The following is a 27,565-nucleotide window of genomic DNA, read 5'->3' as shown; positions in this document are numbered from 1 at the left end:
CTGGTCACATGAGCACAGATCTGTTTACAAACCCAAGGCAGAGCAGAGCAGGAGCAAGGGGAGGAAGGGAAAGGCAAATTGTAGGCTGAGAGCATCATCATGGATTGAAAAGAGGAAGAGGGGAAGCCTGCCATGACAAAGCCAGCTGGAGGTTTGGAGAGTCTGAATACGACACACGTAGACACACTCCTGCACACACACCGCCTTTGTCTCTGATTTGTTTTTTTTCTCAATTGAAGGAGCAGATGGTTAGAGGGAGAGTAGGATCCCCCCGCCTACGCACACACACACATGCACTAACTCACACACAAACACCAGCAAAACACCAAACCCAGCTAGAGGACTGTTGTTGACTGCATGGAGCTGTCCTCACTTTGTCTGGGCTTTGAGGGAAACACATCTACACTGAGGAGGAATACCCACTGCAAGATCAGAGGACTGGAGGAGGAGACAACAGAGGAGAGGGGGATGAGACTTGTGAAAATCCTCTGTTAAAAAAGCAGCTTTGGGGAGGAAGACAAAGCGCAGACTAATGCCAGATAATTACCCTGACTGGACGAGGACTGTCATTGTGAGGGGTGGATGTCATTGAATTTGACGCAAAGTGAAGTCTAAGAGGCCTTTTTCTGCTGGAAATGTAAGTATTTCCTGTTACCAAGCAGCCTGTGTGGTTTATTTATGACATTGTGTCTGAGTGAGATTCAGCTTTCCACACTAACAACTCGTGAATAACACATGGTGCGAGGTATTTGAAAAAAACAATCACCAAGATTTCTTTGTTTCTCCTTCTTTCTCCTGTGATGACATCATACTCGGTGGGATCCAGGAGCACATGAGGTCTCCAGTCCCGGTCCAAATCCCAGTACCAAATCTCCCAATCTTTACACGGAGTGGTTAATCCAGATTTGGGGAATGCTCGGCAGCACAGACTGCTGAGCCAACAAAACCGCACTTCCCCGAGGATTTGTGGAATCTGAGCAAATCTAAAAAATCTTCATGTTTTTCCTTTTTGGAAGAACTGACTGACACACGCCAACAAAAAACTGAGTCCTAGGCTCAAAAACAGATTCAGTTTCCGGAGCTCCGGCCCACGATCTTGGACCCCCTCCAGCTTTCTTCTGACAGGGCCTGAATTTACTGCTGCTACCCTGGGAGTCAAATTTCATGCAACCATTCCAATGGTGTAACGGTAAGTGAGTGGATTTCTCTGCTGTCTGCCAAATAAACAAGAGCTGGTGACGCGTGTCCTTACTTGTATCTCATAAACTGAGTTACTCAGTTGCTGGCTGCTCAGATTATGGGATCCACGTAATGGGTGTACTTGTAAAATGGTAAATAACTGAGAGAGCAGTTAAAATAAATGATTCAAGGTCATGTTTATTTGACATCCATGACAACTGAAACGGAAGATATTTTGTTCTCTAACCTTATAAAAATGAAGATAAACTGTGTTCAATTCACGATTAGACTTTGAAGACTGGGTGCTGGATCCTTAATGATTAAGACATCACTCAAGCTTGACTTTTTATTATTGCCTCATGGATGTTTTGGGCTAAACGCCCTTCTTCAGGGTGTATTCTGGTATTCTCCCCTCTTGCCCCAAAATGTCCATGTGGCAATATTAAAAAGTCAAACTGAAGTGCTGTCCTAGTCCGACTTTTTTTATTCTCTAACTTTATTCTATACTCTTGTTTTGTTACTGTCCACTGATTCTGCAGTGCATCCATGCCTGGTTTATAATTGGGTCTCATTATGGTACCCGAGGTCTTCCCTACACTAAACCCTGCCTCCCATGTAAATCCCCCAACCACCCAACCATGTCAAATTATCCAACCCATACCCCCCACGATGTGCAAGCTGTACCCATTTATCCACTCTAAAGAGAGACACATGGACATCCTCGTTGCAAATTAATAGGAACACATGTGGCCTGTGGAAGTGGGGCTTCCTCCTCTATTGTTTTACCAAATGGTCCTTTAGTCCCTCCGAGTTCAATCTGTTTAATATGTACCCCACCCCCTGCCACGCACACACATCCCTATCCTTCCATCCCCCAGTGCTGTCTGTCTCTCACACACACACACACACACACACACACACACACACACACACACACACACACACACACACACACACACACACACACACACCTCCAGTCACCTCTATAGAGTCTGCTGAACAGATGGCGGTGTGGCGGAAGTGGTGTCTGTCCTCCATGTTTGTCTTGTTCACAGCCAATTAACGCGCAGTCGTACGATCGCCTCAGTTGCCACCACAGTCCCAGTCACAGCTCCCTGGAAACACCTGCATCGAAAACAAACACCAATGATTGCGTTAAACTCCTCAACAAGTCATTTGATATAACTCTTGATTGTGTGGAGATGAGCCAGAGTGCCACATTGTCAAGTTTTGACAACAATCTCCTACTTCTCCGCCATGATTCCTCTTCCTCATCACTGAACAGTTTAAATACAAGATTTACTGCTTCCAAATATAATCATTCATTGACAAAGGAAAATGATTTTCACAGATCTCGAGGGCTCAGCTGCTGTGTAAACTCATAACAGTGCAGTTGTCTGTACAAATTGCAGCGTCTAAAGTCTATGCTACCAATTTAGACTTGCACTGTCAATGCTATCAACTGTATAGTGTTTGATCGTGGTGGAGCTTTGGTGTTTGAAAGGAAATAATTTAGTTGCTGTTTTTTTTCCAGTAGCTCTATTTTGTGAAAAAAATTAAGTTTAAAAGACTGAGTCCTAAAATACAGAAACCTATAAATAAAATGTTTTTTGGCTAACTGTCATGATAGTCCTACAGAATGACTACTCCTCTACATTTAACCATATAAGAAGAAGATTTATTAGGCTAACATGTTGGACTCTTAAGCCTACGAGGTAACAGTTAAATGTGTACGTAATCTATATCTGTAAACTCTTCCTGCCAGGATGCTTGTGTGGTTTGGGTTCTCAACGCTCTGAACACTACTGCAGCATGACGTCTGACATCTATCACCTCCCGCTCAATGTGTACGTCATTGTGCTGGGCATCGGCCTTTTCGTCTTCATGCTCAGCCTCATCTTCTGCTGCTACCTTTTCAGGTAGGTGGGGGGGTTTGGGAGGAAGGTTGACTAGGCGACTGTGAAAATCTGGGGAGAAAGTGAGGAACGTAGCTACAGGAGTAATGTGGGAAAAAGTAGAACATAAAAAAGAGAAGTGACATTACAGCAAGAGGGAAACCCAGGTATAAAGCTGTTGGCAGTTTGAACCACAACACAGTGTGCTGCAGCAGGTTCAAATGAATGAAAAACTAGCTTGGTCATAACATCTAAATGTGTGATGATTGCAGCCATCATGATGCAAATGTATAAAGTGTTGACCTGCACAGCTGCCAAAGATGCTACATATGGTGTATACCTGTTTGCATAGAAAAAAAAATCAATTACTTTTTTTATTATTAGTTTGTTAAATATATTTACATCAGGGAAAAAATACATTAATCTCAAAAATAGAAAAGATGCGTTGTACCAGATTTAGCTCATTTCCATCTCCTGTCCACGGGCTATGCTAGTATATGCATGTTAAAACATACAGCAAAAGCAAAGCAATTTAATAAAAAACTAAACAGTAATATAGATTTAGAATGATAAATAAGTCTGTTTTCAGTAAAAGGATCTAAAACTCACTATAAGCTACCTGCCCAGCACCAAACAGTAGACAGACAAAGTTAGCAACAAACTAGCGGACTAGCTAGCTAGACCAAAAATGGAGGATTCACATGGATTCATATTCATGAGTAAGACACAAACACGACCTAAAATTAATGCTAGCCTTGCTCCTTATCTGCTGGATGTGTAACTAAACTGTTAGCTAACATGTCGCCATATCAACTTCATAAAGTGACATAATCTCATTGTTGTATTCACAGCTTGTTACGCTGCCCCCATGTGGCAGATATAAATAACACATTTAAAGGAGCCTTATCAAAGAATATTATGTAATATTATTATATATTTAAAAAATGACACAATAATACAACAAATATATCATTATCAGATTTTTCCCAAATATTGGACTATTATAGTGATATGAATATAAATGTTTGAATCGAGTTATAAATTGCAATCAAGTTTCTATAAATGTATGCTGTTGCCAATTCATCCAGAGTAATTTGATTGTAGTGTAGTGGTGGTTAATATGACGACATATACTGAGGTTTGATGAGTAACATGGAGACTTAAGTCGTTCCCAATATTTATTTATGCCTGTAACCCCTAATATGGAGCAGTGACCCCTTGTGACCCCATATTAACCCGCTGCATGTCTGCAGTTCAGTCAAAGAGTGATTTTCTCTTCCCAGATTGTTTCTTAGCAGAATTTAGTTTTAGTTTTTATTTTCTACCTGGGTGATCATCTCAAGTACTCTTATGCTGCATTTCCACTGCATAGTACTGCACGGCTCTACTAGCAAAGAATGTGGATAGTTGCCTACCTGGTACTTTTTTGGTACCTACCACCATTGGTCAGAGAGAATCGTCACTAGTGCCACACGGGACATCTTGCTACCATCAATCAGTATGGTTTCAGTGGGTGCTTTTTCCATCCACCTGTTTTTTGGGCACATTATCGATTTAAAAAACGTGAGTGGGAACGCCAAGAATAGCGCAAATATTTTTTTTGCAATTGGCTGAGCTATAAAAGTTGGTGTGTCAATAAAAGTAAAAATAGCTACAAATTGCTATGGAAACAGATTTAGCGAATAAGTAGCATCCAACGAAGCTTCTGCTCCGCTGAGATGAAGATTGCAGCAGATCTCCTCATCGCTCCGTATATGATGTAACTTTCCTCACATTAATACAACAAATGTTTTTCACCATGTGAGGTTCAACTAGCGCTCTTTTAATTACCGCACCTTGCTGTGCCATTTTCTTCTACAATAGCATAATAGTTTTCTGATGGGAGAATTATCTATTTATTTTTATTAACCTTTATTTGACCAGGATTGGCACCACCTACTCATATCTCAATGACCCAACTCCTCATAATCACATGATGGTCGTGGATGGAAACAAGCATTGATTAGCATTTTCTTTTGGCGACTTTCTCGAAATTCGGTTAAGATTTGCGATACATTTGGATGGAAACCTGGCTACTGGGGGGGGGGCGGGGGCACGTGCAGTGGAAAACCAAATACCTGGTACCAGAAGTGAGTCGAGTCGAGCGGAAACGTGCAGTGAAAATTAGGCATTAGATTCATCTGGGAGCCCTAGCGGCGACCCTGACCCCCAGGTTGGGAACCAGTGACTTAAGTTACAGTTGTTACGTCACTTCTACCGTACAGATGTTGTTCTCTTTCTCTGCCTCCCTCAGGTTGAAACAACAAGGCACAAGGGAGCAGTTCAGCTACAATGAGGTATGTCACTGCAGTATATGTCACTATGTTTGAACACGTAACATCAGCTTCTGAGGCAGGTTATAAATACTACTATAGCATTTCACACCGTTATCATCAACTGTGAAACCCAACACCGCCCTTTATAGACGACCTTGATTTCATCCTTGTCCTTACCTGCCCTCTGATTCAAAACGGTTCTCGCAGCTGCAGCGTGAAAAGGCCCGATATAGTGAGCAGGTAGCAGGGTGTCACAATGTAGCGTGGTGACAGTCGGTGACAAGGTTTTCAGCTTCAATGAAGGTTGATCTCCAGCTGCGGCCGTCTGTATAATGAATTCATCATCTTGTTTTTACTATGCTACAAACTAAAGAGTACACACCACTTTCGCAGATATTTTTAAGCCCTTCACATGCAGGTTATTGAACCCGTCTGAAGCATTTGTTTTACACAATCGATTTTCTGCCAACATAATAGTGTTGACACAACGTTCACGTGACAATACTCCTCTTCTCCCTTTTCCAACTGTAGGTGGTGCTGAAGGGAGCAAGCAAGAAACTGAGCCTTCTCGGAGTAAGTCAGTCATTCTTTCTGCAAACAAAAGCTTTTACACATGGCTTAACATATATGTTCTGAGCTGGCAGCTGCACACATTTCAGATTACCCCCACACTGTTTCCGTGCCAGCTCAGATGACCCATTATGAGCTGGGAGGGTTCGGTTGGTTAACTCGATCAATTTCTCCTCTCAGATGTGATTTACATGCCGCACACACTCCGAGATGTCCTCAAAATATCTTGCATCTCAAATGCAGCCATTTAAAGAAAAAAAGAAGTCAGCGCAGCTGCTTGGCTCTCTACTTGTAGCAGGATTTAGGACTCCAGGAATAACTGCGCTCATTCAAAATGCATTATTAAAAGATCTCGTCTCTTGTGATTCTTGAAGATTGCTTTTCCCGATCCAGTTTTTTTTAAGGCAGCCGTGGTTAGAGGTCATTTTTGATTCAGCGTCCAACCTCTGCTTATGTACAAGGTTGAAATAGTCTGGTTACTAGGAAACAGGTAAAAGCACTATTTAAAAACACAAGCTTATACTTGCGTTACGCTCTACATCACATTAAATTGATTTACTGCTCAAATTGATTAATTTACAAACGGCAGTGTTGTTGGCTGTAGTGAGACACAGACACTCTGTCGAATACAGATGGAGGCAACACAAACTAAATGTAATCACACAGAGAGGCCTGAACTAACTTGGTGCTATTTTTGTTTTTTTACAGCAAACCTGTGCAGTGTGTCTGGAAGAATTCAGGACCAGAGATGAACTGGGAGTGTGCCCATGCTCACATGCATTTCACAAGAAGTGAGTGTTGTTAAACTGGAAATGATAGAAATGCACTTATTCGCTTTCTGAATGAGAGTTAGAGGACAAGAAAGATGCCATTAAGACAGTAACTTGTTAGTTTAGTTTAGCATAAAGACCTGACGGGGACAATTCTCCAATCGAGAAACAGGAATATGAACTGATGACAAACCATGTCAAAATAATGACTCGAAATAAACTTAGGCTTGTGATGAAAAAAAAAAGATTCTGCAAGTCATTATAATGACAAACTATCTCCAAATAATGACTTAGTATATTTAGTAAGTCATTATTTCTCAAAAATAATGACTTATTAAAGCTCGTCGTTATTTTTGAGACGAGCAAGACGTTGAGCTTCTCGCTATTTTGAGATACATTATTTCAAAAATATAGATTCATCCCCGAGGGGAGGGTTAGTGCTTTTCTTTAAATACGTTTACGTTAACTGTTACTGTTTTTGTCCCGTCAGGTGCCTGCTTAAGTGGCTGGAGATCCGCAGCGTGTGCCCCATGTGCAACAAACCCATCCTCCGGCTCCACACAGATGCTCCCCAGGGGGCCGAGGGTCCAATGGATCCGGAGGAGGTGTGAGGGAAGTTGGCGAGAGGAAACCGAACTCCCCTTACAGGAAGCACACACATTAAATACACTAGGGATGATGGACAGCGGTCATCTTAAAGACATCTCACAGGAAATGTTGATAATGATCCCAAAGTGGCCGCCCTGCTGCTGACCTTTGAGCAATATGCCTTGATGGGAATTGGATATTGACAGTACCAAAATGATTTGGTCAGATCAGTCAGTGGGTGGATGAATAGGATCTTTTCATAAAAAATGCTCCTAGTTCAACTTCCATTTTGCACTGGTCACCCAAAAAAAACAACCTGACAGGAAAAAAGGAGCCACATTAGAGAGCAGGATATCATTGCCACTGTCACTGGACGACTAGTGCAGCACTGCCAGAGACAAACACTTCAGGCATTGAGCGGGACATCACAGTACAGGATCAGTATGGATACCTCTAATATCTCAGGGGTGTTACCAATACAGCCAGCACAAACCATGTCAAGCCACCTTATAACCCTGTGCCACACATGCATCTTCAATACTGCCAATGTAGGTGAAATGCTCCAGCAGTCAGAGGTAGAGCCACGACCTCCGGCTGAAACCAAGACCAGCGGGATTACAACCATGACGATTTAAAGTAGACAATATTGTTACCGATTGTGTCCCATGCCCTTTCCTTTTAAAAAGAGACTGATAGAAAACTAGTCTTGCCTGTATGTATTGTATGTAAACATGTCCCTATATATTGTTATTTTGTATTTGTTGCTTTTAAATAAAACGTCACGTAATGTATTGTAATGGTGTTTGATTTATTGAAAGGCCGGCCAGATTCATAGGAAATGCTCCATGGAATCCATTCAGATATGCAGTCAACAAATAGTCATGACATTACTTACTCTCCTAATAGCTCATTCTCATACACAATTGACATGAAATGTTAAATACCAGAAAAACTTTTGGCTTTCAGTCCCCAACAATAAAAAAAGGTCATTTACAAGCTAAGAAGTTGATCATTTTGAGGAGGAATCTGTACGAGCATCCGCAGCCACAAACTTGTGTGAGGCTCAGATCGCTGCAGTCCACACACATAACACAACGCGTGCATCATTTGTGTGCATCATTTGTGTGCATCATTTGGTCACTAGTTCACAGACTCGGTGCCTTTAGCTTCCACAAACTCCATGGCTTTCTCTTTGACTGCCTGGATGCTCTGTGGGGTGCCGTGCTTCTTCTCGTACTCCAAGTAGCGCTTGAAGAAGAACTTTATCTTTTTCACGGAAACACTCAGGTGGATGACACGATCAAAGAGCGCCCTGCAGGAGACAGGAAGTTGGAAAACACCATGAAGCACTCTTTATGTGGTCTTCGTACACTTAACCAGCTCACAAACATTTCTCTCATGTAAACCATTTAGGGGATAGTTTGAGGTACTTTTCTACAGTAGTACTGTAGTTTAGAGTAACAGACAGGAGTTACATCATGGTGTATGTACTGCGGTGGACAGGAGCAGCTAAATGTATTTTAGCCACCTAAAAAAAAAAAGTCTCATCAAAATAAAACTAGCACTTTAAGTGTACACTATAATTAGAATCTTTTTCAATGCTTTTTCAATTTTATATAGGACTTTTCCAATCACTCAAAGCGCTTTACAACACATGTCAGCACACACACACACACACACACACACACACACACACACACACACACACACACACACACACACACACGGCTGGGGATCGAAGAGAGCATTGATGGAACGACTTCAGTTCTTTATCGGAAAGGGCGGTTTGTCAACAAGGTAAAGCGGTGAAAATACTGTAAATATAGCGTACACTTTAACTGATATAAAACATTTGTTAGGTGGGCCTTTCTTTTATGTAGGTAAAAAACTAATTGCTTTGCTTCCGTGCCTCCTGCCTGCTTCTCATAAGTGGAAGCATGCAGACCGTTCTCTACCGACTATGGATAAGTACCTCATACAACCCCACTTCAAAACATTCAAACTATCCCTTTAAGGCGGATTAATTTACACGGCATTGCATATTTTAGCAGGTATATTTTCTTATATATGAACAGAAAATAAACTGAAGATGTGTTAGAAGGGACAATCAGGCCTTTTGCTTACCTGACTTCCTTCTGTGATCCGTGTTTGAACATGAGGTCGATGAAGACGGACCAGAGGTCTGTACGTTTCGGGTAGCTCGTCAGGACTTTGTCAAACATGGTGCGACCTTTCTCTGAGTCCCCGTAACGGAACTCCAGCTGAGCGAACTTGGCGATCACGTCCACACCTGAGAGGAATCATGACAACACAGAAAGGTTCAAAGCTGTGGAGATGCACAGCTGGGACAGTGGGGAAACAGAATCCGAACGCTTACACAAACGGCACAGTCGAAGGCATGAGAGCTCTATGCTGGGTGTACAGCCCAGAAATAAAAAGGGCTTTGTGACATTTCGTCTTCAGTGTTTGGGTAGGCCATCTTACTTTCTTTGGAGGCCAGACTCTTCAGTGCCCTCTGCAGGAGAGCACTGGCGGCGTCACTCTGACCCTGCTGGAGCAGGAAGGTCCCGTAGCTCAGCCACACTGCCTTATTCTGACGGAAGCGCTTCACCATCATCTTATACAGGCCCTCTGCCTCCTGGACGCAAACATGACACAGAGCACATGCACACAGAAAGAGAGACATGCAGACGTTAGTAGCTGCAGAGCAAAGTGTTTTAGCATTCTTCTCAACAAATACACTCAGTACATCGTAGTACTCAGTGGTGGAGGAAGTATTCAGATCCTGTACTGAAGTAAAAGTACTAATACTGCACTGTGAAAATACTGCATTACAAATAATAATAATAATAATAATAATAATAATAATAATAATAATAATACTGATCCAAGAGGCTTTGTAAATAACTTATTTAGCTGAAGAAGTTTGAGAACAAATTGTAATCCGAAAAGTAACTAAAGTTGTACTTAAGTACAGCACTTGAGTAAATGTGTAGCTACAGTCAGCTGCTGATCGTACCTTGGTCTTGTCGCACTTTGCGTAGATGTCAGCCAGCTGCTGGTACACGGGCATGGGCTCGCAGAACTGCAGCGCCCGCTCAAACACTTTCTTCAGGCCTTCCTCTGTGCCGTACATGTTCTCCAGATTCAGCAGAGCCACCCACACGTTCAGCTTCTCCTGCTCCTCCCTGGACCAAAACAGGTTTTGCAAAACATTTGCCGTTAAAATTGGTCTTCACCTATTCTCACTAACACGTATGGAAGCAAAGTAAAAACCTTTCCTCAGCACGGCCCATTTCAGCAGATATGGACACACGCATACTTAATCTCATCACCTCAACAGATTGATTAAGGCTGATACAAAAGGTTTAGGACAAAGAAATACACAACAATATTTCATTTTTAAAAAAGTGAACGGTCACCCTATTTATATGTTGTGGGTTTTTTAATCTCCGCCAGGTGTAAGCAGACTGTGTGTGTGTGTGTGTGTGTGTGTGTGTGTGTGTGTGTGTGTGTGTGTGCCCATTAAACCATTATTTTAGGTGCTCATTTATGACTGTATGCTTAAGGACCTCTCGTGGTTGCAGTGATTCACAATATTTGAAAAACCTATTTTATGATACGACATTGACTCCTGTCGACTGATCAACAACTGCGTCGGTGGCTTTTCTAGTTTGACTCGTTTTGTTGCGCATCTTCCTGCGGCCTTTTGGTGAACTATGTAAACATTAAGGCATTGTCTTAATTACACACAGTTCCATCCATCCATCGTCTACCGCTTATCCGGGATCGAGTCGCGGGGGCAGCAGCTCCAGTAAGGAACCCCAATCTTTCCTTCTCCGGGCCACATCCTCCAGCTCCGACTGGGGGATCCTGAGGCGTTCCCAGGCCAGTGAGGAGATATAATCTCTCCACCGAGTCCTGGGTCTTCCCCGGGGTCTCCTCCCAGCTGGACGTGCCTGGAACACCTCCCTAGGGAGGCGCCCAGGTGGCATCCTTACTAGATGCCCGAACCACCTCAATTGGCTCCTTTCAACGTAAAGGAGCAGCGGCTCTACTCCGAGTCTCTCACGGATGGCCGAGCTTCTCACCCTATCTCTAAGGGGGACGCCAGCCACCCGTCTGAGAAAACCCATTTCGGCCGCTTGTACCCGTGATCTCGTTCTTTCGGTCATAACCCAGCCTTCATGACCATAGGTGAGGATAGGAACGAAGATCGACCGGTATATTGAGAGCTTTGCCTTCTGACTCGGCTCTCTTTTCGTCACAACGGTGCGGTAAAGTGACTGTAATACCACCCCCGCTGCTCCGATTCTCCGGCCAATCTCTCGCTGCATTGTCCCCTCACTCGCGAACAAGACCCCGAGGTACTTGAACTCCTTCACTTGGGGTAATGGCTCATTCCCTACCCGGAGTAGGCAATCCACCGGTTTCCTGCTGAGAGCCATGGCCTCAGATTTAGAGGTGCTGATCCTCATCCCAACCGCTGCACACTCGGCTGCGAACCGATCCAGTGACTGTTGAAGGTCACAGACCGATGAGGCCATAAGGACCACATCATCTGCAAAGAGCAGCGATGAGATCCTCAGGTCACCGAACTGCAACCCCTCTCCTCCACGACTACGCCTCGATATCCTATCTCTGGTCCCCCTTTTTAAATAGGGGAACCACCACCCCGGTCTGCCAACCCCTAAGCACTGTCCCAGACTTCCACGCAATGTTGACGAGGCGTATCAACCAAGACAGCCCCTCAACACCCAAAGCCTTCAGCATTTCTGGACGGATCTCATCAACCCCTGCGGCTTTGCCACTGTGGAGTTGTTTGACTACCTCAGTGACTTCCATCAGGGAAATTGACGATGATCCCCCATCAGCTTCCAGCTCTGCCTCAACCATAGAGGGCGTGTTAGTCGGATTCAGGAGTTCCTCAAAGTGCTCCTTCCAGCGGCCGATAACCTTCTCAGTTGAAGTCAGCAGGGTCCCACCCTTGCTGTACACAGCTTGGATGGTTCCTCGCTTCCCCCTCCTGAGGTGCCGGATGGTTTTCCAGAAGCACCTTGGTGCCGACCGAAAGTCCTTCTCCATAGTTTCTCCGAACTTCTCCCACACCCGCTGCTTTGCCTCTGACACAGCAGAAGCTGCCGCCCTTCTAGTCCTTCGATACCCTGCAACTGTTTCCGGAGTCCTCCCGGATAACATAACCCGGAAGGACTCCTTCTTCAGTCGGACGGCTTCCCTGACCACCGGGGTCCACCACGGTGTTCGAGGGTTACCGCCCCTTGAGGCACCTAAGACCTTGAGACCACAGCTCATCACCGCAGCTTCAGCAATAGAGGTTTTGAACATCGCCCACTCAGGTTCAATGCCCCCAACCTCCACAGGGATGGCTGAAAAGCTCCGCCGGAGGTGTGAGTTAAAGATCCCCAGGACAGGGGCTTCCTCCAGACGTTCCCAGTTCACCCGCACTACCCGTTTGGGTTTACCAGGTCTGTCCAGAGTCTTCCCCCACCCCTTGATCCAACTCACCACCAGATGGTGATCAGTCGACAGCTCCGCCCTTCTCTTCACCCGAGTGTCCAAAACATGCGGCCTCAGATCAGATGATACGATTACGAAATCGATCATTGACCTTTGGCCTAGGGTGCTCTGGTACCACGTGCACTTATGAGCATCCTTATGTTCGAACATGGTGTTTGTTATGGCCATTCCATGACTAGCACAGAAGTCCAACAACAAACGACCGTTCGGGTTTAGATCAGGGAGGCCCTTCCTCCCAATCACGCCTCTCCAGGTGTCTCCATCGTTTCCCACGTGTGCGTTGAAGTCTCCCAGCAAGACTACGGAGTCCCCTACTGGAGCCCCCTGCAGGGCTCCATTCAGGGTCTCCAAGAAGGCCGAATATTCAGAACTGCGGTTTGGGGCATAGGCACAAACAACAGTCAGAGTTTTCCCCCCCATAACCCGAAGGCGTAGGGAGGCGACCCTCTCGTCCACCGGGATAAACTCCAACGTAGCGGCGCTCAGCCGGGGGCTAGTGAGTATCCCCACCCCGGCCCGACGCCTCACACCTTGGGCAACTCCGGAGAAGAATAGAGTCCAACCCTTATCCAGGAGTACGGTTCCAGAGCCAAGACTGTGCGTGGAGGTAAGCCCCACCAGATCCAACTGGTAGCGATCCACCTCCCGCACTAGTTCCGGCTCCTTCCCCCACAGAGAGGTGACGTTCCACGTCCCCAGAGCCAGCCTCTGCTGCCCGGGTCTGGTCCGTCGAGGTCCCTGACCATCACTGCCACCCGTGTGACAGCGCACCCGACCCCAGCGGTTTTTCCCATGAGTGGTGGGCCCACAGGATGGATGGATGGGAGGCAACACGTAGCTTCTTCGGGCTGTGCCCGACCGGGCTCCGTGGCAAACCCGGCCACCAGGCGCTCGCTATCGGGCCCTCCCTCTGGGCCTGGCTCCAGACGGGGGCCCCGGGCTTCCTCCGGGCAGGGTCTCTCCTTTCCTTTCCCTTTCTTTCATGAAGTCGTTTTTGAACCATTCTTAGTCTGGCCCCTCGCCTGAGACCAATCTGCCTTGGGAGACCCTACCAGGAGCACTAGGCTCCAGACAACACAGCTCTCAGGTTCATAGGGACACACAAACCTCTCCACCACGATAAGGTGATGGTTCCCAGAATTACACACAGTTGAACAGCTAAAACGTTTTTTTTTTAATCTACAATTCAAATCACCTGAACGAGATAGTTTTTAGAGCCCTCTCGGCCACGGCGCGGGCCTGCTCGATCTGGGTGGCCTGCAGATGGTTAGCCATGTACTGGAGCCACAGCAGGGAGCTGTTGGGTGAAGCGAGGAGCAGGCGCTCGAAGGCGGAGGCATCCTGGGGCCGCAAGCTGGGATCCATCAGCTCAGTCTCCCGCTGTACCAGGGCCTTCTCTGCTGCCTTTTGCTCTTGCACGAGCTCATGACGAGACTTCTTCTGGGGCTGCAAGAGGAGAGCGGTGGGAGATGAGAGGTGAGTTTGAGGGAAGGAAATTACAAAGACTTGAGATAATGTTAGAGCTGCATACAATCAACGATGACAGGAAGCTGTATTCCTTTAATAATCCTACAATTATACATGCAGCTCACCTTGCTGCTTGCGTCTTGGTCCTCTCCGTCACTGGAGTCCGCCTCCTGCGCTGCAGCGGCAGGCTTCAGGGAGCTCAGTCCCACGTCCCAGGAGAAACCTGCTGACACCTGCAGTCGGGATAAACCCGCTGAGCTGGGGGGCACCTGCTGAGAGAGAGGACGGCATTTATTGTCTTTTTCTGGATAATGATATTACTGCATCGAATAATGAGCTGCAGTGCACTCGCTTACTTTTACAGAATCAGATTCTTCTTCATCTTCTTTATCATCCTCTTCTCTGAAGTACACCTCCACTCCGCTGTCACTGTCCTCAGTCTTTGCTTTCTTTGTTTTTTTCTTCTTCTTTGGGACCACGGACTCTGCTGGTTTCTGGCAAATAAAAAAACACAATAAAGAATCATCAAGGACTAAATAAACCGCATCACATAAGTGCTTCAGTAAGAAGGCATGTTAGAGACATTGTATGCAACACACACACACACACACACACACACACACACACACACACACACGAGCCTGAGAGAAAACTTCTAATATTAAATGCTGTAAAGAAAATAGGATATTTCCTGAGATTAAAACTCAAATATTCTTTTATGAAGCATTTTTTATTTGTGGTTATGAATTTAGAGTTTTTCTCTAATAAATGTAAAACTTCAATCTCAAGCATTCTGATTACTTTTTCGGAACATTACCCTCAGTTTGTTTGTTTTACATCAGTGACCATCTGGCTGCAATTAAAGCTGCACAGCATGCAGAGAGTTTAAGCTGAGGCTAAGATCAATGCACCAACACGATAATGAAGGAGTGATATCTGAAGATGGTTTTCCTGTTTCCTATAGAGTGCTGTTCACCTCCAGGAAAAGGCTGAGAAGTGAGTCCTCTACAAGGAGTTCACTATTTAATGTAAAAAGCGGGAAGGAAGGAACGTTTACGAGGAAACTGAGGCCGTTCGTTACCTGTTCGCTCTCAGACGCTGTTCGTTTCTTCTTCTTCGTGTCATGTTCCTTCTTCTCCTTTCCGATCAGACGCAGCGTCAGCCCGAGGGACTCTGGGAGGACGTCTGGCTTTCCGGTGTCCACTGGGAGCAGAGAGAGGTGGACCAGCTCCTCCTTTTTGTCAATGCTGAGGACAAGAATAGAAAAGGAGCTGCAGACTGAACATGATGACGGCAGCGGTTCTATAAATGGCTGATTCTTCTTGATGACTTATTCCTTTCTTTATTTTCAAAACCTCTACGACCACAGAACGGAAATCAATAGAGATGCACAGATTGCAATCAGATTCCCATTTTTTTTGGGGGGGGGGGGGGGGGGGAATTTAATTGATGGCATGCACAACATTTTCATAACTTCACTTGGAAAATTCAATTGTATGTTCATAAATTATGAACATGCAATATGTTAATAGTATTTACATATCAGAAAAATATTATTCTACACTGTATGTAGTCAACTAGCCTATTACTTATCCATCTAAAAACTATGCATTTATTTATATATCAAAACTATTTATGAATCAGTAGGTATATACAAGAATGTAAATATATATATAATATATTTCTCGCTTTTTCCCTGATGGTCCGAATAAGTCCCAAAATTTGTTGCTGGACGCTTCTTAGAAATAAGATCCCTAAAAAGAGGCTCTGAAAACACGCTGAAACTAGTGAGTAGGTTGGCAAAGCTGTGTGTGTGTGTGTGTGTGTGTGTGTGTGTGTGTGTGTGTGTGTGTGTGTGCTTTCTTACCTCAGGATCTTGGTGGTGAGCAGGGTGTTGGGTGTCAGGTTCTCAGAGAGGATCTTGTGGTTGTTGACAAAGTACTTGGTGGACTGCTGAAGTTGGGCTCTTCCTGTGATGCTTCTTGACAACCTGGAAGACAAAACATGTGGAATGAGGATGAGGATTGCTGAGATAACTACCCTGAAACGACATTTCCCAGAGAAATATGCAGGCTGTGTTTCCTTTTATGAGTTTCTATGTAGTTAACATATGAACGTAGCATCGGTCCAGTCTGATGCCGCAGAGAGTTCAAACTAAAGCTCAGTGCCGAACGTCTCAGTTACCTGATGAAGACCCCCTGCTCTCCCACAGACTTCACGTGCCCTCTGATGATCTGGCCTGCCTTCAGTTTGTCTACAGACAAAACCTCCGGGTCCTTCACCGGCTTGGCCTGCTGTGGGTTGAGCCTGGAAGAGCAAAGTTACGGTTAACCACGTGCTGGGATGAGAGCCATGCCTGCATTTGCGACCGAATCGCCAATGAAAACAAACTCGTACCTTGATGGACGTAGAGACAACTGCCACATGCCATTTTCTTCCCCAAGAAGGAAACACCTGAGGCAAAAGAGGAAGCGCAACATTTACTCTCCACTGGAAGATGATCACAGTGGGTTTAAAACCTGATCGTGGTACCCATTTTTATTTCTTTAATTGGAGCTGTTTATAGTTGATATTGTGTGCCGGCAGTTGCCCATAAATGTATTCTGGGCAAAGTGGAAAGTCACTGACAATAAGGCTGAAAAACAGTTTGTTCTGCCTACACGACAGTGGACACTTGATTCTTTTAGGTCCACAGAAAACAAATTGAAAACCTGTGCTGATAAATAAGTCTAACTGTGCCACTATGTGTATCTACCTGAGCAGCTGATCCTTGCTGTACCCGTCCAGGGGGTTTGGCCTGTAGGCATCAGCCAGGTCGGTGACGGCTACGGACCCCATGCCGCCAAAGGGAAGCTTGACCAGGAGGCCGACTTGTGGCTGAATATTAGTCACCATCCCCAAAGTAACACTGTCTTTCTCCAACGTATGGACACCTGGAAAACAAAAGAATCAATGTAATGGCCGTCAGTCTCTTTCAGTTTGATAACAAAAGTAGAACAGCTGACAATGTGATGACGACACGCTGCAAAAAAAAAACCAGCCTGAGCTCCTCCCACCTGTGAGTGACAGCATCAAGCGTTGAGGTTTGGAGTTCACTTCCACCACCTTGGCATGGACTGCTTGGCCCAGCTTGTACAGTTTCTCAGGGTGGCCGGCATCCTGAAAGTAAGCAGAGTTTAAACAATCGCAGCCGTTTGAAACAAAGGTTCATCTGTTCTCCTTGTCTCTTAAGCTAGAATCACCTCGGACTGTTCCAATACACACAAAACACTTTAGAAACTTACTTTTGGATCGGTGATCATGGCCAGCAGTTCAACTGTCCCAGAAACACAAGGGTCGGTGGTGACCTCCAACATTTTCCTCTCTGGGTTAAACTGGGGGCAGAAGCACGAACACACTGAAAAACCTCGACTGCAGTTTTTCTCCTTTTAAAAGTTATTTTTGGTTTCGTCAACTTTTGTTCAAACTGCCAGGCAGAAATAAAGCGAGACGATGATTTCCCAAACTTACCTTTGATACAAAGCAAGCCACTTCTTCCCCGACCTTATAGCTTTGTAGTTTGTCTTTTGCTGTAACTTCTTTGAAATCTGTGCTCTCATCCAGTTTGCTGAGGAGACACAAAAAGAAACAAATCACAAAATGTGTTGATGTGGAGTGAGAACAGATAAAAATACACATCCAGCCATGAAACCACAAAACGGGTTTTATCGTCGCATCTTTTATCTCGTTTTAATATTTTATTAAAACAAAAAAGGGCGGAGACAAACATGTCAGAATGCTTTGAAATAGAGAAACCTGTACAGTTACTCAAATGCACTTGAGGATTAAATGATATTCAGGTTATCATGCAGCATATCTCGATGATTACAAACTGCATTATATAATTACCTGGGTATAAGTGTGAGCTCAGGAATGTTGTATGAAAATTTGGGATGAGAGAAGGGCAAGAATCTGAAATAAGAAGACAGTGGAGATTAATTTCAAGTTCAATACAATTTGACAAGTTATACATAGAAAATCTTCACCTTCACATTTCACACTGCTTTTATGATTAAGAGTGGAATAAAAACAAAAGGAGGAACATGCGACAGGGTTCCTACTACTTCTAGCACTTGTAAGGCTGTGATACATGACATATGTATATACAGTACATGCTGTATAAGTACACTGTTCCCCTTCTTCATCACAATAAGACTTCTTTTATTTCTTTATTTAAAGAGTGAACTATTCAGTCAGATAGCCATTTATTATCAAAGTAATTCAATAAAACTTTGAAGTGTTTCCAGAAGAACCCTGTTGAAATAAAGAACGTCTCTTCCCACGCAACGTTACCTGTGACTGGAAGCTTCTCGTCCTCCGATGACCCTGGCGGTGACCTCGCTGCCCACTTTAACCGAGGATGTGGGGAAGGATCCCCGACAGACTTTGGTGACCTCCACCACCTCGGAAACGTGCACGCTGCCCGTGCTCCCGTCTTCTAATGTGACCAGAACGGAGGTGGGCTTCACTGTCCGCACTTTGCCCCGCACGATGTCACCGAAGCAGTGACCCTTTGAGCTCGTCAGGTTTTCTGAGATGGTGCGCTGTCGTTTGGGTCCGCTGCGCTCCCAGGACACCAGCGGGAGTCCCTGCAGCTCCTGACAGCTGGGTTCTATGACCTCCACGGCCAAACTCATCCCCGCCTTCAGCTTCTCTGACTCGCTCAGAAATATCTCATTCAGGTGGTTGCTGGTTTGGATCGCCGTCAGCTGGGCGGTGTCATCCAGTGAGAGGACGGCAAAGTCTTTGTCGACGTACTGCACCATCACGGTGTACTTTGATCCTTCAGCCAACTGTGAAAATACAGATGAGGTCAATAACTACATTCAATTATTATATTCTGACGCTTCTATACATCTAACATTTATTGTATACCATCTACATATGCTGTGTCGCACACATTGTGTAAAAACACGTGTGACATCAGGCTGCTCCAGAGAAAGCCGTGTTGGGAAATTCATTTTCAGTCAAACTTTCACATAAAGTCAAAACATTGTCATTGTTTTGTACAATGGCATATTGTAGCCTTTGTAGGTCAAACAAATATATAATGATAATTACAGAGCCGGGGGAGAGAGGTAAGATCTCGAGAAACAACTCAGAATTTCCGAGATCAAACTCACAAATCACGAGTAAATCTTTTTTGAATATTGTATGAGATTATAAAGTAAGACATTTGTGATTTTTACTTTATTTATTTTTTAAATAATTTTCTTTTTATTCTCTTGAGATTCCTTTTTTTTTTTTATATTTTCTTTTTTTTATTCTCTGAGATTAAAATGACACATTCTGGGGAGTTTACTTGCAAATGTGATGGCTTTATAATCTCAGAGAACATTCAAGTTCTTTTGATCTTTGATCTTTTTTCCCCCGGTTCCGTAATGTTTTTATTTATGTTATTACTTACAATGGCTCCAATTCGCCCTCGTAGTTTTGAAACACTAAGAAAGGCATTCAGGAATGTAATACTCACAGATTTCTTCTTTGCCAACAGCTTGGGAAGGATAGACACGTGGACACATGTGGAGAGGATGTCAACATGGAGGATGACCGCAGTAGCTTTCTGTCCCGGGGTCAAACTAACACCTGGAAACAGAAAATCATAAATTGCTTACATACACAAATAAATAAATGAATAATATGCTAAAAGTGGTAAAAATGCAATATGCAAGGCTCGTAGCTTAGAGGTTAAAGGGCCACTCTGCAGCTCTGGAGGGAGCCGTCTAAAGTCTGAGAAATACCTCAAGTGACATCACTTGATGTGGGCAGGAAATCATAATGAAAGATTATTTTTGAATTATGGGAAATGTAGGCTAAGGCTTACTGGTGTGGGTCAAAGTCTAATCAATTCTGACTTGGAATCTTGCAAGCCACCACCACTTTATGGAAGTGCATTACTTTAAGACCATGAACTGCAATTTCCTTCTGTCCTGTCATCTCTCTACTCTCTGTAACAAAGGCTCAGAATGCCCCCAAAATACCCAGTTATTGCTCGCCAATAACAAATGTTTATGCTCAATAATGAAGTAGCATCTTGCACCACTTTATTTTGATTGATGCGTTCACCATGAAAGCCTGACGCCAGTCTGTTGCTATGCATGTGAAGAAGTTACAAGAAATACATGTGATGGCAGAGAACTTCGACTAGTTGAATACACACCCATGACTTGGTGCTTGGTGGCCCGTATGGTAGCACCGGACAAATCGTCAGACTTAAAGGTGGCACCGCTGTCCTTCGCGCTGGTGTCCACAGTCAGCTTCAGCTTCTGACCAACAGACAGAGCAGCCAGCTGCTGGCGGAGATCACTGTTCTCTGAGAGTAAAGACCGAGACAGCGAGGTCAGACTCTGTAGACAAACTTCTAAAGACGAATTAACAAAACAAATGCAATCCTACCTCTTGTAGCCAACATTTCAGACACAGCTTTTCTCTCCTGCAGACCGTTAATGAGTCTGGTCTGGGCATCGCCCGCTGGAGATATGACCTCTGACATCTTCAGCGTGACCAGGAAACGCCGTTTTTCCTCATCCAGGTTGGTCACTTTAGCGAGCACCGTCTGGCCCGGCTGGAAGGCAGCGGACGTGTCGCTGATGAACTTGTCTGTCATGGCCTGAAAAATAAATAAATAAGCAAAAGCAGAAGAAGAATTTTAGAAAATGGACACAGGGGAGGGGGTAATATTATCAAATAAACTCAGAATTTAAGAGATTCAAGTGGTACATTTACATTGATAAAGTTATAACTGTGAGAATATTTAAGTTGTTTTCTTGTAAATTTGTGATCTTTTTTCACTTTAATATTACCTCCCCTCCCCCGTAACCATCATTTGTTACCAACAATGGCCCTCATACGCAGGGAAAACAGATAAACAATTTAGAAGTTTTCAGGTAAGAGGCCCTTTACTCACAGACTTGGGTGCAAGACCAACAAGGTTGTATGGGAACTCCACAAAGACGCCATAAGACATGATGTTCTTGATCCAGCCGACCAGCTGCATTCCTACTGTGATTTCAGCAAAGTCCTTGGCAACCACTCCTTCCTCCAGAGACCATCGCACTGTTGGTTTCTTGGTGAGGATCTTTAAATGAGGAGCAGCTAAGGAAAACGACAACTTTCCCACTTTTCATAATTTACTTACCGACAGGCATCAAGGACCAGCAAATACTTCATACTGTACAGGTTTTACAAAAAGGATACAATATTCTGTTTGTTTTTGCTGAAGCAGACGAGGTTTGAGACGTTGTCTCCCTCCTGCAGACTCTCCCACAGCAGAGGGCAGTTGGATATGTGATCAGAAAGGTGCATTGTGGGTAACACGGCACGGATCTCATCAGGGAGGATGGCCACCTCCAGACCGTTGACTGACTTCTTCAGCACCCTGGCCTCCAGCTTCTACATCACACAGATACACATGTTGAGGACACAATTTGATAAATTAAGATGCAAGTAAAAGAACCCCAGGCCCATGAGGTCTTTAACTTACCTTCCCCACCTCACAGTCAAACTGGGGCCCGCCAGCTTCCTTTGTGTCTCCCTCCATCGCAGCCTTAAATGACAGCGCCATCTTCTCCTTATCGGGGTCACACTGAAGAACTTTAGCCTTTAACACCTGGACAACGGAAAACAAACACCTCATCAGATGCCGAATAATTTAAAGTCAAAAGGTTTTTTCATATTTAAAGATGCACCGATTTAAATGTTCTTAGCCCATTCCGATTTGTTAAAAGTCTGATCTGCCGATTCTGATTTATCCAAGAACTATACTTGACAGCAAACTTTTTTTTTTTTTACTTTTCCTTCCTAGAAAAGTTAATTTCATCAACTATTAAATAACTTCCATTTTCTCCAGAACTGCACCAAGTTACAGGACCTTCTCTCACTCAAACACATCTCTAAATAAAAGTGCTCCAACTGAAAATTAATTGCAGTATATCCCAAATGTATGTAACATACAACAGGTGCAATATATTTATACACCTTTACATCAAAAGCCAGCCAAATATAACGGAGATTTAAGGAGTCATAGTGCCCTCTTGTGGTGAAAGAAAAAAGGTTCAGTTTTGACTGGCTTCACTCAGGTAGGTGTGTGTGTGTGTGTGTGTGTGTGTGTGTGTGTGTGTGTGTGTGTGTGTGTGTGTGTGTGTGTGTGTGTGTGTGTGTGTGTGAGACGCTGTGTCGTTTTGGTCTGTGCCACAGTGTGTGTGATATAAAACCATCAGCTGACACCCGGTTTCAACGGATCAATCGGTGCGTCTCTATTTATAATGGTCTCTAAACATCTTGAATAAAAGAAACGTAATTAAAAAACCGACACGGTCCTCTGTGCCCACGCTTGTTTGATCTCCTCACCTGCCCCACATAAAAGACCTCCGCCGGGCTGATGATGGGCTGAGAGCTGAGCTCGCCGAGCGGCACCAGGCCCTTCACGCTGTTGTAGAAACGTACGATGCAGCCAAAGTCTTTGATGCAAACGATGTAGCCGTGGGACACGCGACCGGGACGGGCATCGGTATAGCTGAGGAACAGCGGCAGGGAGCTTTCGACCAGGGCCTTCTTTCTGGTCAGGTACAGCTTCTTATTCTCTGCATCTACCGACAGCACCTGAAGGAACATATTCACACACACGCAGAGGAATAAAACAAATATGAAAGATGACAGTTGAAACTGCAAGTGAGAGATTATATCCTCTGGAGTCGGGACTGACCCGACATTTGATCTTCATGCCCTCCATGTACTTCTTCTCTGGGTTCTTCAGGACGATATCAGACAGGTGTGTACGGGGCACCAGGCCTTTAATGTGGTCTGACAGTTTCACCACCATGCCGTGATTCAGCAGGACTGACACCGTCCCCTTGGAGGGAGACGTGTGGAAGAAAGACAAAGAGAGACAGACAACAGACACAGTGAGAGGGCCGAATTAATTATGAATCAATTGTTCTCATTGACACTGATGTCTGTCAGACTTCCTCTAGACATTACAAATCTCCTTTTAAAATATTGCAATGGGAGTTCCTAAGTCAAAGCTATTTCTCTAAATATCTGTTAATCAGAATATACCTCCTTAACGTAATATGGAGATAACAACCCAAAGTAGAAAAAATGACTTCACTACATAAAAGATCTGCTCGGGACTGTGTCCATTTGTGGTTCGATGGAAATTAAATTGAACGTTAGAACTATTTTTTCTGACTGAAAGGGATTAACTGACTGGTGTCATATTGTATAATTTAACCAGTCTATTATTGAAGTGTAAAGATGCCTTGTGTTGCTTTAACAGATTCTTTAAAAAGCACTTCATTCTTACCTCTACAATCTGACCGGCCTGAATGTCATGATATCTATAAAAACGCTTGGAGATCACGCTCCTGAAATCAAGACAAAAGAAGGTCGTCAATACATCACATAAGAATAGTTAAGTTTATGCTTACTATGCAATAAGACACAGAAATTAGGTGACGCGTACTTTCGCAGACTAGCAAAATGAATTTGGTCCATGGCGCTGAAGTTCAGGATCCTGCAGGTGTGCTCAGTCAAGGCCAGCACTCTGTTTTCATTGGACAGCTCATTAGACTCCTTCAGGTGGTTCCTCTGTCATGAAGGATCCATTTAAAAAAGGAGACACGTTATGCTCATTTTCTAAATTCATACTTGACTTGATCATCTAGACTTAATAATAAATAAAACAAAACGGAAATCTATCTTTTTACAAGATGGGACCTTTAAGCCCAATGAGTCAGCAGACTTCTTTTTTTAAACAAAATAATAACACCTGTACTCACATGTACAAAGGCCAAAGTATTGTCAGGCAGCTCCAACAGGCCTCCAGACATGTGGTGCATACTGGCCATCTTGCAGTCCTTCACCACCTCACCGATGCGGTCGCCTCCAGCAGGAGAGGGGTCAACTCTGGTCCCGGGCTGAACGAGGAAGCTACGCAGGCTCAGGCCCACCAGACGGGTGGACGGCTCCACATACAGCACACATGCTCGCACCTGGGTGGAGTGACGCAAAACTCAATTAGAGTGACTGAGAGAAAGCTGTAAACAATGACGGACACAAAGGGATGTCGTGTATAAGCCAACAGGATCCATGTGCTAGGTCAGCTTTACCTGGGTTCCCTCGGTGTAGCTGGAGGTTTGTTCTGGCTCCATGTGGAGAAAGTCCACCTGGCCACTAAAGGAGGACAGGAAGTCCAGGAGCAGACCGTGTTTGGTCACCTGCAATACCAACATGTAGACTTTATTCAAATGAAACACAGCTACCACTGAACTTGTGAAAGTGACTGAGTGCGAGTACTCATTCACTAAATAAAAAGGCGTCTCTACCTTTTTGATGGTAGCTTTGACCAGAAGCCCAGGCAGCAGGTTCGTGAGGTTCCAGCCCTGCTCGGAGTCAGCGCAGGCCTGGGCGACGGTCGGGGGGCTGACAGTAAGGCGCACCACACGCCCATCGTTCTTTACTTCTACCACTTGAGAAGTCACATTCTGACCCACTTTCAGCTCTGGACACACGCAAACACACAAATACTTGAGACGCTTCTTTCCAATCCGGGACTTTAGGAATGAGTTTGCTAAAAAAAACAACTGGGAAACAGCTGCAGCACTACTACTCTGCGATTGCTAATGTCATGCGATCTTAAATACTTTGTCATACCTTCCGGGTGTTTGTCTTTCACGGCTTCCTTGGGCAGGAAGGCTTTGGTTCCATTGAGGCCAATGTCGACTATGTAGCCATGATCCTCCACGCTGTCCACACATCCACTCAAAACCTGAGTCGTCACAAAATAACATTACAATAAATTATCAAAGAAAAGAAGCTGAATGACAACTATTTATTTTTAACCAAAGATCATTAAAGGACTCACCATGCCAGCCTTCACAGAGCTTGAGGTGAGAGCCTTGTTGACCAGCTTTGGATTGATTGACAGCTGGATGCTAAGAGAGCCTCCTTTGGCTACATCCAACTTGGCAACCACACACCTGATCAGCATGCCCGGGCAGAAAATGTCTTGCAGAGAGCAGATCTCCTGTAAAAATACAAGATCCATTTCTTAGATATTACAAGAATATCCTGAGATACCAGTAAACTATTGACATAAAGAAGGTTGATGAAGAGCCCTTAGTCCAATGTAAGTTACCATTCAAAGAGACTGACAAAAGATCTCTGGGGGTAAGTGTGGACTCATGCGTTGTATAACAAAGATGACATGGCCCAGTATGACAATCACTCCGCAGGCTTACCTCTGAATCAGCTGATTCCAGTTGCTCGCTGAGCAGCTTTGTGTACGAGTCACAGATGTTCTTGATGCTGAGGAAGCCTTGCATGCCACAGGGCAGGCTGACTGTCACCTCAAAGTCAGTAACCTCCTTCACACAGCCCAGCATCAGGATACCCTCCTTCAGATTCTGGGAAATGCAGAAAAACACACACAAAGTTAAGTGAGATGTGCTGAATACACTTTTGATTCACAGTAGTTTAAAAATAATTATACGGGGGAAAATGAGACTGCATAACAAACACACGTTGGTTGTTGACAAACGTATTACCTTGATATGTAGGATTTCCACACACTTGGCTGCTGCATTCAGCGTCAGACTGTCTTTGCCCGTCTTTGGCTTCTTTAGCTTCTTGCCGTCATCTTTTACCGCCCCCTTTCTTTTCTTAGTTTCTTCGTGTTCTTTGGACTGCGAGAGAAAAGCAAACCATCGTTAACTATAGAGGACATTTTGATGATGCCTCCTAAAAGGTGAGACTAAGTACATAAAAGGCAACCCAAACTTAACTACCGAATCACAAGTTTCATCACGATATGATGCTATATCGATTCTTTGGACAACGATACGATATTTGCTGATCACAAAGACTTCCACGATAAGATTTCGATTCGATTCAGGGGCCTGCGATCTATATTAAATGATATCATGTGCCCATTTAACACAATCAGTTACATTTATATCAACTCACAAAAAAGCATCTATATATAAATTTAGAATTATATATTACAGCATTTTTCCAAACATTTGAATGAAAAACAAAAAGCCCTCTTGATGTTCACTATAAAGTGGCACATTTGTCATGTTTAAGCAGTTTGAATGTTTAGGGAGGTGTGCTAGCAAGGAAATGGGGACACAAATGTGGCATGGGAATTTCAAAATAAAGGCGTATCAGAAAGATTATGATATGTATAGATATTTCCACTTTGTATTGATGATATTGGATTGTTAATCATTGAATCGATCCATTCACCCCTTCTACTGAGTATGTGAAAGGAAAGGGGTAGGATGGTAGAACAGCTGATGTAAAAAGAAACACTTAAGTAATGCACTGATGTAAAATAGAAGAATACATTGCCTTATAGTGTGAAATAATCCTCTATTAACAGTGGTATGGACAGAAAGATATAAATTGTTGTCTCATTGTGAGTGGGACTCTACCTGAAACAAGTTGTCCACTTCTGTCCGCTGCACCGCTATTTTACTCTCGATGGGCTTCTTTGCCGTCCCTCCTCGAGGGAAGTCCTCCTCTACTGATGCCATGTTTGATGTTGTTTCAGTCGTCTAAGAACAATAAATACAATGTCGATGAACAGATCATTAAAAACCTGTAATCTGAGGTGATGATACAAGTTAGGTTATCCTAAGTGACGAATGGATGTAGCCAAGCATTAGACCCAGCTTGTGCCTCTCATGTAACTGAATCAAAGTTTGTAAATGTTAGAGTTACTATTACATTATAGTTACAGATGTAGAAGAATGATAGCATGAGAGTCACATACAGCAGCTAAACTCTCGAATCAAACATGGTTTGATTCATTACATGCACATCTAACTAGGTTAACCAGTTAGTTGTAAAAATATAACCAACTCCATTATGATTAGTTGCAATACTGCTGCAATTGAAGTTACCACTAAACATGCACGAGACAACATTAGCTACACGTATCGTATTTTTAGCACTAAGGCTAAACACACAGCAGGCTTGCCAGCAGAAAACAAGCCTATTCAGATTTATACAAACACGATTTTAAAACATGTAAACAGTATTTGTAAGGAAATGTTTCCTAACATTAAATCTCCGGCAAAACTCACATGTTGTTCAGCAACACGCCATGATCACAACCCGGAAGAAAAAACTATATGGGCGTTTCGTTCTTTCTCTAATCACAGACAAGAAAGAATGATTGACATCATCTTTAACCATTCAC

At 44.1% G+C, this 27,565-nt stretch overlaps 2 protein-coding genes across 5 annotated transcripts; one reads left to right on the top strand and one right to left on the bottom strand.

Moving 5' to 3' along the window:
* Positions 1 to 11: 11 nt before the first annotated feature.
* LOC115006763 (RING finger protein 122) lies at positions 12 to 8,114 on the top strand. Of its 2 annotated transcripts, XM_029429244.1 has the most exons (8): positions 26 to 151; positions 240 to 637; positions 827 to 1,189; positions 2,945 to 3,098; positions 5,368 to 5,410; positions 5,921 to 5,962; positions 6,668 to 6,750; positions 7,220 to 8,114. In XM_029429244.1, the coding sequence occupies exons 3-8, from the start codon at positions 1,165 to 1,167 to the stop codon at positions 7,338 to 7,340; spliced, it is 468 nt and encodes a 155-aa protein (XP_029285104.1). In that variant the 5' UTR covers positions 26 to 151; positions 240 to 637; positions 827 to 1,164; the 3' UTR covers positions 7,341 to 8,114. The 2 variants fall into 2 exon arrangements, with proteins under 2 accessions (XP_029285095.1, XP_029285104.1); XM_029429235.1 differs by having other exon boundaries at positions 12 to 637.
* pdcd11 (programmed cell death 11) lies at positions 8,105 to 27,516 on the bottom strand. 3 transcript variants are annotated; one of them, XM_029429203.1, is made up of 36 exons: positions 27,450 to 27,516; positions 26,796 to 26,918; positions 25,908 to 26,045; positions 25,602 to 25,766; positions 25,226 to 25,387; positions 25,015 to 25,129; positions 24,687 to 24,862; positions 24,471 to 24,578; positions 24,141 to 24,353; positions 23,825 to 23,949; positions 23,666 to 23,726; positions 23,066 to 23,212; positions 22,711 to 22,962; positions 21,845 to 21,970; positions 21,559 to 21,753; positions 21,269 to 21,439; positions 20,758 to 20,971; positions 20,522 to 20,674; positions 19,835 to 19,947; positions 18,655 to 19,154; positions 18,211 to 18,273; positions 17,833 to 17,929; positions 17,607 to 17,696; positions 17,379 to 17,481; positions 17,078 to 17,255; positions 16,720 to 16,776; positions 16,507 to 16,629; positions 16,190 to 16,312; positions 15,404 to 15,569; positions 14,679 to 14,816; positions 14,448 to 14,594; positions 14,051 to 14,301; positions 10,337 to 10,505; positions 9,802 to 9,955; positions 9,442 to 9,607; positions 8,458 to 8,629 (listed from the first exon to the last, which is right to left on the bottom strand). In XM_029429203.1, the coding sequence occupies exons 2-36, from the start codon at positions 26,895 to 26,897 to the stop codon at positions 8,458 to 8,460; spliced, it is 5,433 nt and encodes a 1,810-aa protein (XP_029285063.1). In that variant the 5' UTR covers positions 26,898 to 26,918; positions 27,450 to 27,516. The 3 variants fall into 3 exon arrangements, with proteins under 3 accessions (XP_029285071.1, XP_029285063.1, XP_029285082.1); XM_029429222.1 differs by having other exon boundaries at positions 14,448 to 14,591; XM_029429211.1 differs by lacking the exon at positions 27,450 to 27,516 and having other exon boundaries at positions 8,105 to 8,629; positions 26,796 to 26,897.
* Positions 27,517 to 27,565: the final 49 nt, after the last annotated feature.

This window comes from Cottoperca gobio, chromosome 1 (genome assembly GCF_900634415.1).
Source record: "Cottoperca gobio chromosome 1, fCotGob3.1, whole genome shotgun sequence".
Lineage (NCBI taxonomy): Eukaryota > Metazoa > Chordata > Actinopteri > Perciformes > Bovichtidae > Cottoperca > Cottoperca gobio.
Note: the sequence above shows the minus strand (reverse complement) of the source record. Positions and strands in the feature narration are given on the sequence as shown.

Excerpts from the sequence above, each read along its gene's own strand:
- LOC115006763 (XM_029429235.1), top strand. The coding sequence starts at position 1,165 with ATGCAACCATTCCAATGGTGTAACG. Across the intron at positions 5,963-6,667 it reads AGAAACTGAGCCTTCTCGGA|CAAACCTGTGCAGTGTGTCT; the intron begins GTAAGTCAGTCA and ends GTTTTTTTACAG. Across the intron at positions 6,751-7,219 it reads TCACATGCATTTCACAAGAA|GTGCCTGCTTAAGTGGCTGG; the intron begins GTGAGTGTTGTT and ends TTGTCCCGTCAG.
- pdcd11 (XM_029429203.1), bottom strand. The coding sequence starts at position 26,897 with ATGGCATCAGTAGAGGAGGACTTCCCTCGAGGAGGGACGGCAAAGAAG. Across the intron at positions 20,972-21,268 it reads TTGGTCTTGCACCCAAGTCT|GCCATGACAGACAAGTTCAT; the intron begins GTGAGTAAAGGG and ends TTTATTTTTCAG. Across the intron at positions 17,930-18,210 it reads GAGCTCACACTTATACCCAG|CAAACTGGATGAGAGCACAG; the intron begins GTAATTATATAA and ends GTGTCTCCTCAG.